The sequence below is a fragment of the Dermacentor albipictus genome, chromosome 6 (assembly GCF_038994185.2).
Source record: "Dermacentor albipictus isolate Rhodes 1998 colony chromosome 6, USDA_Dalb.pri_finalv2, whole genome shotgun sequence".
NCBI classification, from domain to species: domain Eukaryota; kingdom Metazoa; phylum Arthropoda; class Arachnida; order Ixodida; family Ixodidae; genus Dermacentor; species Dermacentor albipictus.
Window position 1 is genome coordinate 113,023,332 of NC_091826.1, and position 20,413 is coordinate 113,043,744.

Genomic DNA, 20,413 nt, shown 5'->3' on the forward strand with positions numbered 1-20,413 from the left:
TTAAACAATTTATTCACATGCAATTCCGTTACACGCTTTCTGAGTGGCCTGGACCAAATAGAATAGTGCGAAAAGAATGCGCACATAATTCCAACCCTGTTATGGCTCCGCCTTCCATCGAATCTGAAGAACACTCTTAATCTGTAGAAAAAAAAGGGGAGAGGAGAGGGGGACGTGATGCGGGCAAACAAACTATGATGGTTTGTTTTTCTGGTAGTTTTGTGCTCCCGACTATTTGCAGGATCCCCATGTGTGCACCACGGGACTGAAATCCCAGCGGTCGGGGTGTCCAACGTGGCTGTCGCGGAAACCACTGGTGCTCCACTGGAACACGGGCTGCACGCTCCAGGTCGGGCCACTGATTCCGAAGAACTGCAGCTTCTTGAACCTTTCGTAGCTGGTTACCTGAACCAAGGGAAAAAAGAAGACCATGCACTCACACTGACAGTGCCAAGTGTCGTGCCCTCCTGTTGGGGACATAAACACAAAAAATGACGTACAGCGCGAAGGACAAGGACTGCGAGAGATTACATACAAGCGCTGTTTATTCAGCGCTGTGTATGTCATCCCTCGCAGTCCTTATCCTTCGCGCTGTACATCATTTTTGTCATGCATTGCCAACTATCCCAAGCAGCCACCCTAGAGATAAGCACAATACGACTGTGTAACAGGCCATACGTGAAGAAGCTGCGTGCTGGTTTCGTGGCCGCAATAGAGGTGCCTGCTGCCATTTTAGGGGAAAACACTAACCGAGGGTTTTCTTTTTTGGCTAGTTAAAACCACATGAAGTCATGGAATAATATAGGCAATAAAAGCAAAAAAATATGTGAATAATTGTTCTCCTAATTGTAATGTAGGGCTCATAAGGAAAGAGGTCATGAAAGACACGAAAATATCATTTGCTGCAAGTGGGAGCCGACGCCACACCTTCCGTATCGCGCCTGCTACGCACTTATATGGAGCTGCGGTGGCGCCGGTCTTCCATTCCAGTTTCTTGGGTATTACCTGTTTGTATATGTGCACTATGTCTAGCCTTGGAAGTGTTATGTCAGTTTGGCTCGCAAGTGCGGCAGATATATGCGAAACATTCTTTCACTCCCACGTAACATGTGGGTAAGAAAGCCCCCCCCAAGCAACAAGTATATAAACCCTCGTATGCGGCGTCATTACATCACCACTGAAAACATCGAAAACCTTTCTATGCATAGAGTCAGAAAAACGGGAAGGAATGAGGAGCGTTGTTTTTGTCAGTTATAATCACTTGAAGGCAGCATACATTGTAGACCGGAAAGCACAATGAAGAACAATTTTCTTTTACTGAAACCTAGAAATAATAAAAGGGAAATTAAGCATCATGAAAAGACAGCTTGCTTCCGGTGGAAGGCGAATCCATACTTTTGTCAGAGTTGTCTTTTGGGCATCAGGGAACAGCTCTCTGCTACTTCAGAAGCGAGCGCTACGGTTAAAATGCACATTATGCAGGATTATTTCAAGTGTTTTATCGCCAGAAAAAAAAACAACAAAGTACGAAGGCATTTTTGAGGCAGAGGTTGTGGCAACTAGAACCTGTGCTGATTGCTTCCAACGTGCTTTGCAGTTATCTTGATCCAGTTGTGCTCGTGGCATGTGCGCGCTGAAGCAATTGTCTAGTCCAGCGACCATAGCAGCGACTACTACTATAATGTCAGCATAAGGAAGAGGGCGGCTGGTAGCTTGACGTCACCAAGGTATATATAAAAGGACGCTGCCCTGAGACACCCATCATTTTTTGAGGCAGCGGTGGTGGTAACTAAAACCTCTTCTGATTGCTTTCTGCTTGCTCTACCTGTTAGTGTGTTTTCTATACGCGATTAAGTGTTCCTTCTTGCCGCGACTACTGCCTCCGAATCCGTGTCTCTTTTCTCTTGTATGCATTTGCTACTTTTGCTGCCCTTGCCTTCCAATGCAAAGCGGGCCCAAAAATATTGAATTTCTTGAGGCATTGCATCGGTCTTGGCTCGGCATTCTCGATAGTTAGTTAAAAGCTAAAATTATAGAGAAGTTAGCTTAGGGAGCCATCGGGGAACATGCGTCCCTAGGTGAGAGTGTGCAATTTCTGTGTGACAGTTATGACTCTGTCGAGGTGATACAGGATGAATTGACACTACCTAACAAGGAATCCGTTTCGCGAAATGAAGCGCTAACTAGAAGGGTTACGGAAATCGAACAGTATTCTAGGCAAAGTAATGTTCAAATCAAGGGCATGCCAGTGTCAGGACTTTGGTGCCATTGTGAAGCGGATTGGTGAAGCTATTCAATGTCCTATGACGCCTAGCGATAATGATAGAATTCATCGCGTCTCAACTAAATCAGATGAAAAGAGTATTGTCGAAAGGATATGTTGGCGGGGCAAGCAAAACGACTTTGTCAGTAAAGCGCATAAGGCCCATCTGAACTTTTCTTATGTTGGCTTCTCTGGTGCTCTGATAGCACAATTTGTGAGAATTATCGCCTGCCTTCCGAGAACGAACGATGGTTTTCCAAGGCTGTTACACTAAAAAAAAAAGCTTACAAATGGCAATTTATGTGGACCGACAATTGCATTATCAAGGCTCCCAGGTCTGGGGATAGCAGGGTATCTCGTATTAGTGACCTAAGAATATTTTTTTAGCCACTGGGTTCTTTGTTCATTTTTGTTCGGCAAACATTTTTCCCTTCTATCGTTTATCATGGCTCTGGTGTCTGCTGAATAGCCGAAGCACATGCTAGGTAAAAGTAATCACTCTCAGGAACATTTTAACGTACGAAGGCTCCGCAGAAAATTCAGATAGCGACAATAATTGTACAAGTTCAATTGCTCATTCCTTTTAAATTGTTTGCATCTCTGAAACTTGGCTCTGCACATACTAAAGGAACCTTTGGGGCCTGTCATCGTACGAAGCTCAGTTACTGCCGCCATTCTACCGGTAGTTATGGTGGCGCAGCATTCTTTATTACCTCATATCTATAGTATAGCACGCTGTGGGGCTAGTTGGTTCATATACTCTAAAAACTGAGAGTTCCAGGCACTCTCTTCGAGGGAGTATCTGCTTGTCTCATATTTTACTCTTTTCCAGAGTAGATCGACCCTCCTTGAGAGCGAGTAATAACTCCCCCTGACAGAGTTTTATTACTCCACCGCAAGGGAGTGCTAGTACTCTTCTGCAGAGTTCTTGTACTCTCCCCACAAGGGTAATAATACAACCCCGGAGTGCTTCTACTCCCCCAAACCGAACACGAACACCTCTACTCCTTCAAGCGGAGTGTTTCTACTCCCCCAAACAGAGTGCTTGTACTCCTTCAAAACAGAGCGCTAGTACTCTTCCCAATAGTGTTAAAGCACGGCGTAGAGCCATGGTCACGTTAGAGGGGATTCGCGAGATTTACATGTGGGGAATATTTGATTACATGCTAAGCAGCTACTGCACTTATGCTTGGTGAAGTGGATGTAATCTGTAGCCACCGAGTTACTCAAATGTAACATTTTCTCCCGTAAAAGGGCAAAATCTTTATTGATCAGTCAGAAGCCAAACTGCATAATAATTTGAGTAACATACTAACACACACATAAAATCAGATTACAATGATGCCCACGAAGATTACAACATATATTGTAATAAAACATTAGTGTATTGTCTAATGGTTCATCAGTATTACACTATAGAAATATATTCTATTTTAAATTGTCTCCTTCTTTTTCAGATATAAATTACACAATGGAAAGTTAAACAAAGAACAAACATGCGCAAACTCACAAGGTATTGACACTACGATCAAAGAGAAATATGCGCCACATTACAGGCCAGAAAAGACATTTCTGGCGCAAAACGCTGGCACTTATATGGCAGAGGTTACCAGATGAGCTGCTAAGCATGGGGACAGATAGCGTAAATTGTGCAAGGAACATTCTTGTGGAATATTCTAAGACAGCAGCTCATTTGATAACGTCCTGTACAGCGTATGGAAGTTCCTGGCTGCGAGTACAGTGAATTTAGAAATGTGTTGTATATTCTCATGTGAGGCCGTGGGTAAAGCTGGCTTTGCTTATATTTCATATAAAGTTATTCATGTACGGGCTGCACCCCATTGTTTCTAAGCGTGTCTTGTCGTGGTTCTGCAGCAATATTCAGCCCGGTCTCAAAGCAGTACAGAGGCGTATCATATTTCCTATTGGGTTGGCGTCCTCACGAAAGTAGTTTCCTTTTGCTGTTGGGATTGATCCGTTACACTTTCTCACAATATTATCTAGTGTGTAGCGAATGAGTACAAAACTGCAACGAGCACTGGCAATAAAATCTTGAGCATCAAATTTCTTGTCATATCTACGTAGCTTTTCATTCCGCATTACGGTAAGAATGCGATACTTCTGAGCAACAGCTAGCACAAATACGTGATCAATTATTGTGAGTAGTAGAAAATGCAATATAACTAAAGTATAGCACGGCCACAGTTGTGAACCAAAACTCAGATATGATGAATATGATGCATCGAAGGCGACATAAGCATAAGTACAGGCATGGAGGTGCACGAAAAAGAACAGACAAAGAAGCAAATCATAAATTAGGAAAGGCACCATTCTGTTTTACGTTTTAGATATCTCTTTCATGCATGTTGATTTTGCATGCGGCTATGCATATACTTGCACAATGAACCAACTACCTCAAACCAAAGCTTTTTTTCTACTGAAATGGTCAAGGTACGCTAAATTAAGAAAAAATATTGCGCTTCACAGAATCTTATCTTCGTCTCAAAACAAGTATGTATGTGTCTGGGAAGACTAATACACCGCCTCAGTGTGCATTCTGTCTTAAATCCAGAAATTTAACATTTACTATTCGCTAGCAGTGGTCGGAGTTCACCCGTGCCGAGAAATGGAATATGTGCACGATCCATTGAACATGACGCAGTTAATTGCTGCATTAGCACTGCACCGATCGATCGACTAGCTTGAATATACACGCCCGCGTCTTGGTCGCGCTGGCATTGCTGAAGCGGAATAGATTACTAATGCTATCAATTTCCGTAGCTTGACTAACGTTATAAATTGAAGGAGCTATTTACGTTGCTGCCTCTATTCTATATTGAAGAATACGTACTAGATAAAGTTATGTGCGCGTGTCGTATTTGCGTTCTGCGGCAATATATTTTGTATATTTCTGCATAGTACCAATGGAAGTCAGTGGTGGCCCACACAGACAGCATGGATTTGTAGCTGGCGTTTTGTGAGAAGTTGCAAAAATGCCTTGAGCCAACACGCATCGTATGCGCCGACGATGTTTCTGGTGGCGCCGTGGGCCCCCTAGAATGTAAAAGTATTCGACTGTGTTTTATTTCAAATAGGCCATTAGCCATCCGTGATAGGTCAAAATGGTTCGGGCCGTGCCCGTATGGGTGTGACGCCCGCCCATATGGGCTGGACCCGAATCATTCCCGCCTCTCAGGGAGCGCTAATGGCTGATTCGGAATAAAAATAGTTCGGAATAGTTTTACGTTATAGGGCCCATGATATCGTCTGCAATTAACTGCTCTGCGTCATGGCTAAGCAGATGCTGCGCCTTCGCCAATTGCAGCCACGAAAAATTGTCCTCAACTGCACACATCTTCTCCAAGGCTGATCGAAGCGTACATTGTGCACATGTCCTTCGAATGGAACGTCGAACACACGTGCGCGGTGCAAGACCTGCGGAAACACGTGCAGTGCTGCAGGCAATCAAGGCGGTGCGAAGGAGAGATGCACTGCCGCTGGTTGGAAAATTTTAGCCCTCATGCGGCGCTATATAAGTACTATAGAATGGTACTGTTGAAATGATATACAATGGCATCAAGCTGCCATTAACAGAAAATGTCTGAGCTTAAAGTCGGTCAATGTGGTGTGGGCTATGCAAAGCTTTAAGAAAGATAAATTGAAAGTGAATGGAAGTGAAAAGTATACAACAAGGCATCGCGTACCTTTGTGTCCATCCCACCGACTGGCCGTCGGTACATTTTGGGGATGTCGTACTTTCCGTGGGGGTCGAGCAGGTCATAGCGAGACGATACCGCGTACACTGGGTTGTACGGCGGAGTGCAGTTGCAGCGAGAGAAAGGGTCACGGGTGTAGTCATTGTACCTTGAGGAGGGGAAGCCGCTTTGGAGGTTAGCACATGTACTCGAGAAAACCCTGACTGCCACACGCTGACAAAATACCATGGAAAGAGTTTGCAATTTAATACATAGTGTGATGCTCAGTTAAGGTGAAAATGAAAAAGTTCAGCTCAGTAATGGCATAATAGGCTATTCCAGGTGATTTGCAAAGAATGTGACATGCGCATGTGGATCACGCGCACACAAAGCAAAAACTAAAGAAATATTTGTTCTTGCTTTTGTACATACGCCTGCACTTCTGTCAAACACCGGATCTGGAGTACCACTTCATTCCTATATATATATATATATATATATATATATATATATATATATATATATATATATATATATATATATATATATTTATATATATATATTGTCACGTGTTAGTGACGTTAAAAAACACAGTAGTAATACTGTGAAAGACAAAACTAGCTTTTATTGGGCAAACCTCTGCCCACAAAGATAGGCTACACTTAAATCACAACGATAGCAGCGAGCACAGTCGGCGATCGTCGAAAATTTGATCAGTGGGTCAAGCGCGACGGTTTTTATACAGCAGTCGTCGAATGTTCCAGACTTATCGTTGGGACCCGCGCGCCTTCCACAAAGTTCTACACCATTCGCGTCAGGCGATTAACTCAGATAACACAAGGTTCGGTGACATCAGACAGCGGATAGAAGCATCGATAACTTTCCAGAAACTTCGGATACATGCAGGGGCGTCCCGCGCTGTGCGATAACATTTGTTAGGCGGCGAAACGTGGTCGCCCATTTTGCCACGGACTACCCAGCAATCCAGGTAGGTGGGAAGTCGGTTATACTCCGTTTCATACATAGCCTGCAACGCTGCCAAAGCTGGGGAGCGTAATAGGGCGCTATACTTGCGACATGACAAGTAGCGCACAACGCTGCTCAAATGAAATAAAATAAAGATGCTGTAAGCCCAAATGTAATAACCAGTATTTCCTTACTGTTTTGTTAACAGACACGACGTTTTCACGCTTAAAGCTCCAGTATCGAAAGCGTCATAGTACTTCCAATATCCCTCTTAGTTCGGGCCAGGTTTTGCGTCGTCCGAACTGCTGACACAAAGATGGTGTCTTCTGCTTTAGGTGGAAGCGCATCGCTTCCTGGTTTGTTTTTGAAGATATCTCCTGCGAAGTTTTCAAGGCAATGCAAGCAACTTATCATCAATGTCGACGAAGTGACACGGGCACGCTTCCCGGAGAAGACAGTCCGTGAAGTTCTTGATATTTTGAGTGCTCATACCGGAGTGTCCGCTCGCACTGTCGCGAAGCACAAGACGAAGCGTCTCTTAGGCCGACTGGCTTCACCGAAGAAGGAAACTCGCAAAGTGTTTCCAGCAAGCTCGTGTTTCGTCAAGCATGATGTTCATCCTAATGTACATGACATGTACGCTGAAAAAGAAATTCCAACTCTTCCAACTATCACAGCTGTTAACGAAGACGACGAACTGCCGCTGGGCAGCGAGACCACATTATGGAGGCTATTGCATGGCATCGGTTTTCCTTTTAAAAAACGAAAACGAAAGCTGGCATTCATCGTGTGCGACGACATAATCGTCTGGCGTCGGAAGTACTTGAGGGTCACAAAAGAACTGCGGAAGCAGGTCAAGTAGGCAGCATACTTTATAATTGCACATCGAGTTCTTTTTCCGTGAATTTTTGGCGCTTCGAAATGGAAAACAGAATGTTTATGCAGTTTAGTGGGTAGCATGTGCTTTATTTCGCATTTTATTTGTGCTTTGCGCGCTGATGCAGGGACAAATATTGTGGCTATGCAGTTCAAGCTACAACAGCAACGTACCGGCTCCCACAAACGCGCTGTTCGAACGTGCTCACGAGCGAAAGACACCGGCCTGCAAGCTGGCGGCGCGTGCTCGTAGCTTCGAGTGCAGAGCCACAGAAAGCTGTCCCCGGGTAGTTTCAGGCTTTCTGGAGTTGTGAACAAGATTTCTGATACCCCATAGAGACACATTCTTATCCCATTTTTCCGCAAGGCAATCATTAACCTAGGTGAAACGTGGGTAAATGCCGGCTATACCAAGTAACAAGTATGACAAGACAGCACAGTGGCATCATCTATAAGGACGCCTTCCTAAGCGGCCTAAAAGCGGGTCCAGTAGCCCCATCCGGAAAGGGAGGCCGTCCGATCCTTGCGCACGCAGGAAGCAGTGACACTGGATTTATTAACGATGCAGCAGACTTCTTCAGGGCCAAGAACGCCAGTAATGTAGACTATACCATTCGGAGATAGATGGAACATACTTCGAACACAGGTTTACGGCTGAATTTTTCCCAACATACCCGCCAGTAGGGTCATTGCTTATGAGTAACGCGCCGTACCACAGTGTCGCTTGAAAAAGTTCATGCCCACAGCGTCGACACAAAAAGGTGACATCCAAGCGTGGCTTACAAGAAGGGAATTGCTTGGAGCTGAAATATGGCTCGTGCTGAACTGTTGGAACTTTCAAAGAGATTGAGCGTGCCCTACTCTGGCACTGTGTACCGTATAGACAATATTACCGCTCAACGTGGTCATGAAGTGTTAAGACTGCCCCCATACCCCTGTGAATTTAACCCGGTCGAGAATGTACGGGGTGTCGTGAAAGGGCACGTAGCCATGAGAAACACGGAGTTAACTTTGGCGCATGGTGAGCATCTCTTATCAGGTGCGCTTGCATCAGTAAGCCAACGAATCAAGGCAAACTGTTGCGCTTATGTCCGGTTTGTCGAACATGAGGCCTGGAAACGGGATGCAATTATTGATAATGCAATCGAGCTGGTCATTATTAGCACTGATGGGTGAAGTGACTTTTCTGACGAGTTCAGCTCAGCATTGAGCGGTATCAAAGAGCTTGCTTAAAGGGCCCCTCAGCAGGCCCCATTGCTATTACCATGCCTGGTATCCTCAACAGATGTACGGCCAAACCGTGTGTCTCGCTGTATCTTAATTGCGTGGCGCTGCTGGTAGGCGGCTGGAACATGATGATAATCCTGGGGAATATTTGCATTGCTCATCGTCCGCGAAAACTGCTGACTGAAAGTTGCTTTGGTATAGAACGATGCCTCATGAAACGGAGATTGCGGGCGGTAGCGCAACGTCCCATCAGCTATTTCTTTTCTGTGTCTTTGCATTAGCGCTTGGTGGGTTCTACTGACTGTGGCTTAAAAATAAACTCGCTTGTTCTTTTTCAACAATGCTGAAGTATATATTTTTTTCATTACGTACAAAATTCATCATTAACTTATACAGCGTATATGATGTCAGCAAGTCGGTTGTTATGCAGGCAACCTCAGAAAAAATAGCTTTTACTCAACAATTCTTACGAACAAAAAGGAGGAAAGAAAAACTTCGCCCTACTGAGATTCGAACCCAGGCTCTAAGTAGCCTTTACTCCTCAGACGCGTGCCTTGTACCACACAGGCACGACGTGCGCGAAGTAGTACATTTTATTGTTCTATTTTTTATGCTGCGCACTGCTTCATAAATTCCAGCCTGTTGCTCTCTGTGTAAAACGGAGTATAGATACAAATATACATAGATGTACGGGGCGATTCATTAGCACAATTAAGGTGGATGCCAATTTTGCACTTCCCATCTACTTTGCTCCACCTTGCGGACTTCCGGAGAACAGATTTGTCATTTCAGTTTCGCAGTGCCCCGAGTTGTCAATTACTTCGCCGTCGCTCTGCGATCGGCTAGCCTCCTGGTTAGCTTACTTCGCCGAGCGACATCCCCGGAAAGGCATTGGTCCCGAGTACAAGCCCTGAACCAGGACTGAATTTCCTTCAACGGCGAAGCTTTCTTTCAGTGAAACCCGCATGGGTTTCCTTTGTAGCTTTTTGCTGCGATTCGGGAGGACGGCACTTTTGTTCTTTTAATAGATACGTATAGAAAGATACATCGATAGCAGCTTCCGGAAAATGCGCGAAGTACCCAATCAATGCTAAGCTTTCGAAAAAGACACCTCATATATGCTGTTGTCGGTTTGGTATTTGCGCTGAATCTTCCCTTAAAACATTAGATATGTTGGATAATGTTCCCAGTAATGTAGCCTTGTGTTCCAGCTGCATAATCGAGGAAAGTTATGTTTCCACCTAGCCCGCTCATCTATGTCTGGACCGCTAATTGTCAAGGGCAAATAAAGGCGGCTAGAACTCATCTGCTTACCTCATCAGCGCCATCATGGAATCTGTGTCAGTGACCTTGGCGTGGTCTCTCCTAAAGATTTTTGCCCTGGGCGTATTCTCGTAAGTGAAGTAGTCACCATATTGTTGCACCAGCGCTGCTTGACCACTTATGATGAATACGTCCTCAAAGTAACTGAAAATAAAAACATATAAAAACTGAGTTGGTGTGAGGTATGCCGAAAATTCGGGGCTGATTTATGAGAACCAATTACTAATGCTCGATCACTGTGTTTGGTTGTGCAAAATTTCACCCAAGTATCTGTAAATGTCTACAGTATAGTATAACGCAGAGATTATAGCCTCGTTATTGTTACTATTTTTCACACTCATGTCCATTATTGGTGCAGTTGATGCCCAACAACTCTATGTGTAGTCTTGCTCAGGCGCAGACGATACAGTAGTCGCAGTATGAAGTCAAGTAAACGTAAACTGATGGAGCAAAAACGAGCTGTTGTAACAGGGGTCTTCTGTTTGGATCCTGCCATCGGATAAATAGTTTTTTTTTAAAATTTAAACCCGAAGTTTACCTTGGACACTTTAGCGCCATTTTTCTGCATCGGGTATGTTTCAAACGCTTTCCTGGGCCGATCGCGGAGGTAGACCCCAGCTCTGCCAATAGAATTACATAATTTTCACACTTGAGCTCCGACATTCTTTTGTACTTTTCGTATGTAAGTCTCACAAAACTTTAGATAAATGGCATACGCTCTCGATGTTTTGTTTCATGAAACTTGCTTGTTGTCTGCCATTCTCAAAATTCTGCCAAATAATATTGTGAAGAATGTAAGACCTGGTATGAGGAACTTCAGTGATGGAAAGGTCACTACCGTATCTAGCATGGCATGACGTATAGCACCCACATACCTAAACAAATGCGGAAGCTCACGGTGACGCCGACGGCAAAAATTCACTTGAAGTACCCATATAATTGATATCGAAATAAAGAAATGCATCCTCCACTCATTGTGCCCATGCGCTATCTTGGGGAATTTAAGTAGTAGTGCGACAATATACAATATATAGTGAAGGCATAACAAATAAATACGGTCTCGGTTTAATTTCACTTCTAATTCTCAAATAATCCTTGCAATCTACATCTTGTCTGAATTCGAGGCAGTAAACTGAATGAGAGTGTAAATTTAATTGCGCGTGTATATCTTTCGAATTTAGTTAACAGATTGCCGCCAGAAGCCCTTCTAGGTGTACTATAGATGAACAGGAGACAGGCAGAGATTATACGCATGTAAAATCTTTCAGAACAAGAATACTTTAATGGCTTTATGCGGCTTCATTTTATGCCATCAATTCATGGCCAATCTTGCTTAGCGGCTTGCGCCACTTTCCAGAAGGACATTAGGTCTAATCAATGGCTCGGGGTTCAGAGGAGAGACCTTAGTCGCAAAGGCCCATCGTGAGCTCCCATCATAGCGATTCTGCAATCTCTTCGTCAACTAGTGCCGGAAGGCCATGGACCCGATGCTGAGAAGAGGCGGGCGGGGGAATACGTGCCGCGGTTTATTATTGTATAATTTTTGTATGGCGAAAGCGCAGGTTTTGTCGCCTAGAGCTTTGTCAACGTGTTCTCCTCATCATTTTAATTGTGGTGGAGTGCGCTATTACAAACTTCAGTATATTTCTTCACGTGCTATTGGTGCTACTAAATAAATAACTGTTTCCTGCCTTACATTTTTGTGCGCTAGAGCTGTCTTCTATAAATGTTGTCCTATTGGAGCCCACTGGCTTAAAGCAAAAAAGTAAAACCACATGTTGTCAATTTTTTGCAATTCCAGCCGATGCGCCAGCTTCTAAATACCTGGGGTATGCTAGACATAACTGGAGCCTGATAGCTGTCCATACTAGGTGCGTTTTAGTCAGCTCGGCGCGGAGTAACCGATAACCAAGGTCAAAAACAGGAGACTCAACCGCATCAACTATGCTGTCCCGCAACTGCCAATGTGTTTTCTATGCGCGTCCCCGGACAGTGCTCTGCATCGCTGTGCTGCAGCATTTTGCGCACTGCTGTCCCGTGTTCTGTAAGAAACTCGTTCAATACTAAGGGCATTCACGGCGGCGCACATTCCGGTTGCTCAATGCACAGTACATTGGCGGAACTGCTGCGCAAAGAGAGCGAAATTGAAGCACACCGAAGAATCTGTACGAATCGGAGCGTTCGTCTACTTGTCGCACTCATTTGCTTAGCAGAAACGCCGTAAGCTGCGTTCTGCGACGGACATTCCCTACATCAGATGGTGTGCACTCAAGGTTTGAATTTTTTTTCCGGTAGCAGCGATATGGTCACCGGTACACAGGCGTAAAAAAAATCATTGTCCTTGGAAGAACCATATTTGCGGCGCAATACTCTTTCATACAATCACTATGCGAAAGTCAAAAGGTTCGGAATGCTTGTCCTGTTTGATTTCAAAAGATTGACGTCAGTACAAGGAATGAAATAGACCGCATACTCACGGCACATTGTAACTAGGCCAGTACTTCTTTTTCTGGAGAATATCACTAACGTCCTTTTGCCGCATGACTCCGCTGGAAAGAAAAAAAAAGAAAAGCGTGGTGTCATTGCGAGTTGAAGAGGTAAAGTGGATGAGTACTTACGGCATTTGTTCGACGATCCACAGCGTGTTTTCCCCGATGGCAGTTCCAGGCTTGAACAATTTGTAGTCGACAATGACATACTGGTTGTTGTACCTGCGAGGTCAAAATACCCGTTACGCTTTTGTTTAACGCTGAGAAGCCGCGGGGGACAATTGTTTAGAAACGCAGAGGCGAGAAGATTCACACCATCCGGACCATCAACAGGCCCTTCATCAAACTATTCAGTCCCTGCACTAAGTGACAAACTTTCGATGAATAATTATATCTCCAAACAGCTCAAAGAAATATTTTAATTCTTGAATCGAAGGGAGACACGGCAGGGCCAATGCCTTTTTTTTTTAATATGAGGCACCGCTGCTAAGTTCTGGTTCCCTGCCCGCCACAGGGTTTCGTTACATAGCGGAGGGTAGGTGCGCATATTATTAAATTATTGATGCACGTCACGTGCACAATTAGCATACACTCCTGTATTCACGTTTGAAAACCGCCCAAGGTCTGAATTATTCTGGAGTGTTCAACTATAAATTCTTGTAGCTTGGCTGTTGACTTTGCGCTTTTCAACCCTATATCCCTTTCCCTTGTGCAGGGTAGAAAACCATACGTGCCTCTGGCTAACCTCCCTTCCTTTTTTCCTTTTCGTCTCTCTCTCTATAAATTTAATTCACCCGGTCTTTCGCCCTAGTTGTATTAGAGACAGTCAGGAGCTGTATTCATAATGCAGGGTTTGTAAAGAACTTGAGAGAGACGCGATCGCAGATAAAAATACAACAACAAAGTAACAGTCTTCGATGAACATCATTGAAAGGTTACTGCATGTATGCAATCTGATACCCAGGATTGAACCTATTTACTTATGGGCGGACAACACCAGCGATTGAATCGCTCTGGGTCTAAAGTATTAGGAGTCTGTTGTTTGCCGGCTATTTATCCCACAAATCATACTTGAAAACTAACGAGAATTTTGTGCGGGAGAAAGACGTGGGAGAAGTATGATCCGCTTCTTTGCGCTTATGACTGTCACTGACGATGGAGACGTCGAAGAGATCCTCGAGATGAAAATAACCTTATGGCAAAGCTGCTCGTGCAAAAATTTGGTAAGCGATGCATCCGCGGAAGGTGCGAGCACAGAAAATCGGAAGGCTCGCCTCTTGCTGCAGGTGGTCAAATCTCAAATGCTGATGGCATCACGGCTAGGGTGGTCTCTGACGGTGTCACCAAGGTTTTGCTTGTGGCGTCACCGTGCCTGCGATAACCAAATTTGCGCGTAGTACAGCCGGTACGAGAGTCTCTGAATCGGTTATGAGTGAGATGCCCTCGAACTGAACGCGGACAGCTTGCGGGAACGTCCAAGAATGGAGAGCGGTGGACCGCAGAGTAGTTGAAAGCGCTTTGGTTTGGCCCAGTGAATTTCTTGGAAAGAATCGTCGCGCAGCTTCTTTTAGCTGGGGAGAAGGCACATGGACCGAGTAGAGGTTTGATGCTGAGGCCGGTGCGTGCTGACGGTCGGTACTAGTGGACCCAGGTGGCGTGGACCGACAAGACGCGGAATGACGCGGCGGTTCAAATGGGCAGAGTTGTTGTGATGGAGCTCTCGAGGCGACGTAGTGAACAAGGACGGCTACCCGCAAGTCCTCGTAGAAGTCGGGGGATGAGGACGACTTTACAAATGCTGGTAAATACAGCAGGGCGTGGCATTTGCGGAGGCGCCGGACGTTTGCGCGCATGCGCGAGTAAGAGTGGATGCGATAGAGAAAATGTGGGGGCTTTTGCTCCATCACTATATATATGACTCTGCCTAGCCACTATGGAGGAGAAATCTCTTAGCGCGTGTTGTATGCGTTTGTCCCTAGGCGTGCCGACACTGGGGAGTGGGGTCGAGTTTGTTTAAGCTCGTACGCTGGTTGCCGGCGCAGTGAAACAGGTGGTGATAACATCGCAGATGTTTCCGGGATAGCAGTAGGGACTGTGGAAGAGGCCGGTCCGCATATATAAAAAAATCTAGAAGGCCTTAGTAACTGTGTCTTAGTAGTACCTGTGCCTTAGTAACTGCGGTTGAACGCGAGTGGCTCAAAGAGCGCCCGTGACGCTCGACGCCCCTGCAACCGTCATGAGAAAACGCCGCGCCCCGTGACGCGTTTTACGCTAACCTAACCTAAGGTTAACTTAATCTAACGAGGCCGAGACAAAAAGACAATAATGCTCAGGATGTAACTGTTGTGCAAATATGCCGCGTCATCCTAATGGCTTTTACGCTACCCTGGCTTAACCTAATGTTAACCTAACCTAACCTAACTTAACGTGACCTACACGCAAAGACAATAATCTGCACAGCGTAACAAATGTGGGAATACGCCGCGCCACCCCGACGCTGACATAACACAGCCTATGCTAACAGAAACCTGACGTAAACCTAAGCTAACCTAACCTAACGTGGACGAGACAAAAAGCCAATAATCCTGATGGTGTGACATCAGGCAATCACATTCAAGCGTGGTCGCTAAAGCGCTCTGCGTTTTTTCACACAAAGGGGACAACTCAAAAGTGCTCTTGAATTGTCCAGGAGAGGAGGCCTGACCTCTACTACTGCCCCTATACACCCCGGCGAAAATCAGTTTCTTGTTGTTTTCGTTTAGTTTTTTTAAGGTAGAGTGCCGTAAGACGTGACAAAGTTATCATCCGGTATTACTGGCTCAGCATCAGCGCCGCATGCGCGAGAAAGTCTGTCCGGTGCACCTTTAGACAGTGTAGTGAGTGCTGGTTCACCTACTTCGCCGCGCCAGCAGCCAGCGTCCGAGCGTAAACAAACTCGGCCCCATTGCCGGCACGCCTAGGAACAAACACATACAACGCGCACAAAGAAAGTTCTCCACCGTATTGCCTAGGCAGAGTCAGACATTCATGGAGCAAAGGCCCCCAAATTTCCTCTTTCGCATCCACTCTTACTCGCGGCTGCGCAGAAACGTCGAGCACCTCGAGAAACGCCATGCCCCGCTGTACCTACTAGCAGTTGTGAAAATGTGGCCAGGGGGTGCAAAGTGCCTAGGACTCAGCCGGAGTCTGGAACCTTGTTGAGAAGGAAGTGGCTGTCCAGCTGGATGAACCAGATGTCTGGCATGCTGACTCGGCACCCTACAACCGCGGAACGTCTGCCGGACCGCGTGAAGCCACGTCCCTCTCACCTTGGCAGAGTCAGTGCGCCGACGCTGTTATTGGTTGGGCCCGGCCATCCGATGTCAACGATTTGTGGGAGGCGGCGCTGAGAGGTGGTTGACGTGGGTACGGTTAATCTTGGCCGGCCATTCATGTCGCCAAAGCAGTTTGTTCGAAAGAAACTCTGGGGCCCTATAACGTAAAATTATTCCAATAATATTTTATTCCAATCTCCTGACGTCAAATTTGCGTAACCGCCGACGTAACCATCGGGCGGTCACCCGCAGGGTTGTCTGAACTGACCAATCAAAAGCTCTCCTGGTTCATAGGAGGTCAATTTTGTTTACTTGAAAAACAAATAACATTGCCTACACTGAGCGGGTTGTCTTATCTAACTGGCTCACAAGAGGTGAGGAGCAGCACGCTCAAGCGGAGAGGGATTCGATGGGGCCGAGCCACTGCACTGAATATCGATAACCGGATAAATGGGGTGGTGCCGGCGTGTGCGATTGGTTCGCTTTCCCTTACTTAGCTTGCGGTCGCTGGTCGAAAATCGCGGCGGCATGCAACGGAAGCTTAAGAATGACGCTAAAACGGTTCCTCATCAAAAGACAGTTGGCAGAACGCGGTCTAAGACTTTCCGAAACTGCTCGAAAACTTTCCACGGCCAGGCAAAAAGTTTTATTGTGCGCAAATAAACCCATGCTCTCCGACAGGTGCAAGTAGCCAGTGCATCAGCGATCGGCGGCAGCCATCTAATATTCCTTTCGGAACGGGGCAGCCTGCGGCTATTCAGAAAAGAAAAAAAATTCAGCTGTGTTCGGCATGTTAATGCTTCTTCAACGCGTACACGTCGCTTTGACGCGGTGAGTTTTTGCGGTTTTGTGACGTCGCGTGACAGGCTGGTGAAGTGGGTGCAGCCCGAAATCTTTTGACCAATAGCCGAGGGCTAATGGCGAAAACGCGTCGAATCAGAAATAACTATTTTTCATTCATTCGGTCAATATATGTATATATGTATATATATACAGTGAAAGCTCGTTAATTCGAACTTCAATAATTCGAATTTATGGATAATTCGAACTGTACGATTTGGTCCGGCCAAGCTCCACAGAAGTATATGTATAAAAAAGTCCGTTAATTCGAACGCGAGAAGGTTCCCTCACGGATAATTCGAACTACGCCCGCCTGGCACACGGCCGGAGAAACGCGCCTACTGCCTACACACAAGGCTGTATTGCCTCCGAAACGGAGAGAACGGCGAGAGAGGGCAAAATCGGAAAAAAATCTAACCGACGCGGGGTCAGCCTGAAGGCAGCGGCGGCTGCCGCCTCTCCATTCTACGTAACCTCCGAGACTTCTTGCTCGTTGCGAATCTCGGAGGCTTTGCAAATCTTGTACAGCTGCTAATGTTGTGCGGAGATGGCACGGCAAGCGCCAAAACACAGCGAATCAAGTACGTCGCAGCTGCGCTTGCAATCAAGAACCAACGAATCAGGCCCTTCGCCACCTTCACATGTTCAGCGTCTTTGCCTCAGCAGTATTCTTCGGTTGTGCACCTCTGTTTTCAGCTTAGGAGGTATCGGCCGTCGCGATTCATTGTGATGGTGTTAAGCCTCGGCTAACGTTGGTTTCGGTGTACATCGGTGGTGTGGTACAGTCGGAACCAGATCTTCGACCTGAAGATGGCGTGTGGCGTGTGCCCGCGGCACACACCATCACTTTCCGACACGGCAAATTTCTGACATGCCCTACTGCGTCCAAAGCGCAGTGTACTGTTGCTCTCCTTCACTTTCGTTAGTTCGAACTGAAGCGGCTTCCCCTTGCGGTTCGAATTAACGAGCTTTTACTGCATATATATATATATATATATATATATGGATTCAGCGAGCGAGATCAGCAATAGCCTTGGTAATTATATCAAATCTCTTATTTTTGAATCGTTAATTTAAATGCACATGTAATGGCGCAAGCTATACGGATAAGTAATGAAGAAATGGCTGCTTAGCAGAATACCCTAAAGCTAAGGCTCCCTTCAAGACATGCGACCTTAACATGTGCTGGGAAATGTATTCGTGTTCCAATTACCACTTTTCTAAAAGCGCACCTAACTTAGTTTTAACTGGAACGGCAAGGGATATTTTTAGCTCAATTTGGGAGGCAAGGTATATCAAAACTGGTGCTAGTGTTAGGATTTCCGCTAAGGATACGTGGCTCTAATGCTCATCAGCACCAATATGACAATTAAAGCATGAGCCATGAAGTGAATAATTAAAACATAATCCAGAGAAGTTTGGTAAAGCCAGAATTATCATTGAAATGTTTTTTGCTGCTGATGTGTGCCTAGCCATGTAGCATACCGGTAAAAGGATATGAGCCTAGGTACGACAGTTTCTTTTAAAGAAAATGTTTAGCACTCAAAGATACACTTGGTAGGTTTCCCCATGTGCGAACGCTGTTCGCCTGTGTTCCTTCCGCTACTAGATACATATTTTCATTATCGCTATGTTCGATCGTATGGGTATGCCTATCCGCAGCAGTAGCGTACGTTCGATTGACAAGTTCATCATGACGACGACCACGATCATAAGAAAAAAATTTAATATTGAAAGTTAGGAAAAAGAACCTAGTTCAATCGCTATCGATTCTGGTGCCGTTTACTCAAGAAATTGACATTGCTCCCAGTTGCACGACAATGACGCCAAATGCCAAAGTGGTAGCCGTAAAGGCTGCTACGGTTGACGGGTCATGGTATGCTGTCGTCACACTACCCTACACAGTCTGAAATAGGAAAATATGTTACAGAGCGGAAGCGTAAAATGTGCAATATAAACAACGCGGCCACGGTAGGTAATCTGCAGCGAAGCGTCGGCCTTCGGGGAGTCCGCCAGCAAAATGTCACGTTTATGTGATTTCGTTGTCGACCGAGTAGGCTTAAATGTCGAAGAAGTCAACAAATGTTACATCGCCGTGCATGATCACTGTGCATGATACGCATAGCGTATCATAGCATAGCATAGCATAGCATAGCATAGCATAGCGCATAGCGAAAAAATAATTGCGTTGTTTTGCGGGCCAAATCAACGATTTGATTACAAGCCACATCGTAATCGGGGGGGGGGGAGGGGGCCTTCGGAATACTTCTTCCCAACTGGGGTTCTTCAACCTGCACACACATCTAAGTACACGAGCATTTTTTTAAATATGACCTCCATAGAAATGCGCCCGCTGTGGCCATCAATGGAAATCGCGAGCTCGTGCTTAGCACTCAACGCCAGAGCCGCTAAACCAGCCCAGTGGTAGACGTCGCGAAAGTTTGGCCAAATTTCGCAGTGATGCAGAGGTGCCTTCACCGCTGCAATGCTCATTTGTGGTTCGCGAATACACGAAGCTCTCGAATGACAAATGCAGTAATCACTACTCATAAGCACGCATATTTTACGAATGCGTTCCCAATATTTCAGAAGGTCAACTGTGCTTAATTAAACATAAACTTGGAACAGAAGTGCGGAATATTTTCATCCCCGCGGGCATACTACAGGAATAAAACGTGAGAACTTGTGTAGTGGCTGCGTCACTTATGGTAGCCATATTTTACAGTCTACGAGACAGTAATTCGCGCTCTCTGAAGAGTCGTGTGCATGCGAAGAAGCTATTTGTTGGCTCCTGGCGCTCCATTCGTGCTTTTAATAAAGAACGCTTCATAACATACTATGTCATGACAAAACTTGCTAAACTTAAGAGTACTACAATGTGAACGCCGTTTAATATTATTCGTGATAACGGCCGTTCATTATTCGAAACACTATTCGACGTTCAATTCGATTCGTTTCCCTTCTGGCACTATTGGATTTGCGTTCAATTTGGTCTCGAGAATCACCATTCGCACACCCACGAATGCTTTCACAGGCTCGTGGCTGACCTTTGCTGCCGTACTCACGTTCCGCTGTTCTTCTTCGCGAATAGGTCGGCCCATTCGCGTCCGGAAGTAGCAAGCCTCGTCGCCACTAACGCCCGCATCCAGGTAAGCGGCGCTGCCTCTGGGTCGAGCAGATTCCACAGGTCGGGGTTGCCGCTCTCCACCCACGTCTCCGTGACGGCCTGCCAGGGTTCGCACAGTCGACGGTGTTTATCAGAGAATCACTTACGGTCCATTGAAATCCCATTCCATGCGCTCAAATGCAGCAGACAAGTGCGCTCATTTCGTACGCATTTTTTATAAATAAGCGCGGCTTCCACGAAGCTTTACTGCAAGACAAGGAAGCCAAGGGGATATACGTCACGCTCCGGTAAAC

General features: G+C 45.8%; 1 protein-coding gene across 2 annotated transcripts in view; it reads right to left on the bottom strand.

The window, feature by feature from the left end:
* Positions 1 to 20,413, bottom strand: part of LOC135913296 (putative phospholipase B-like 2) — a 150,753-nt gene continuing 130,340 nt past the window's right edge. For both annotated transcript variants that reach the window (XM_070520931.1, XM_065445881.1), the window contains exons 7-12: positions 20,059 to 20,219; positions 12,969 to 13,061; positions 12,828 to 12,899; positions 10,342 to 10,494; positions 5,968 to 6,127; positions 1 to 405 (exon numbers count right to left, since the gene is read on the bottom strand). In XM_070520931.1, coding sequence (XP_070377032.1) covers positions 232 to 405; positions 5,968 to 6,127; positions 10,342 to 10,494; positions 12,828 to 12,899; positions 12,969 to 13,061; positions 20,059 to 20,219 — 813 coding nt within the window. In that variant the 3' untranslated portion in view covers positions 1 to 231. The remainder of the gene's footprint in view (positions 406 to 5,967; positions 6,128 to 10,341; positions 10,495 to 12,827; positions 12,900 to 12,968; positions 13,062 to 20,058; positions 20,220 to 20,413) is intronic.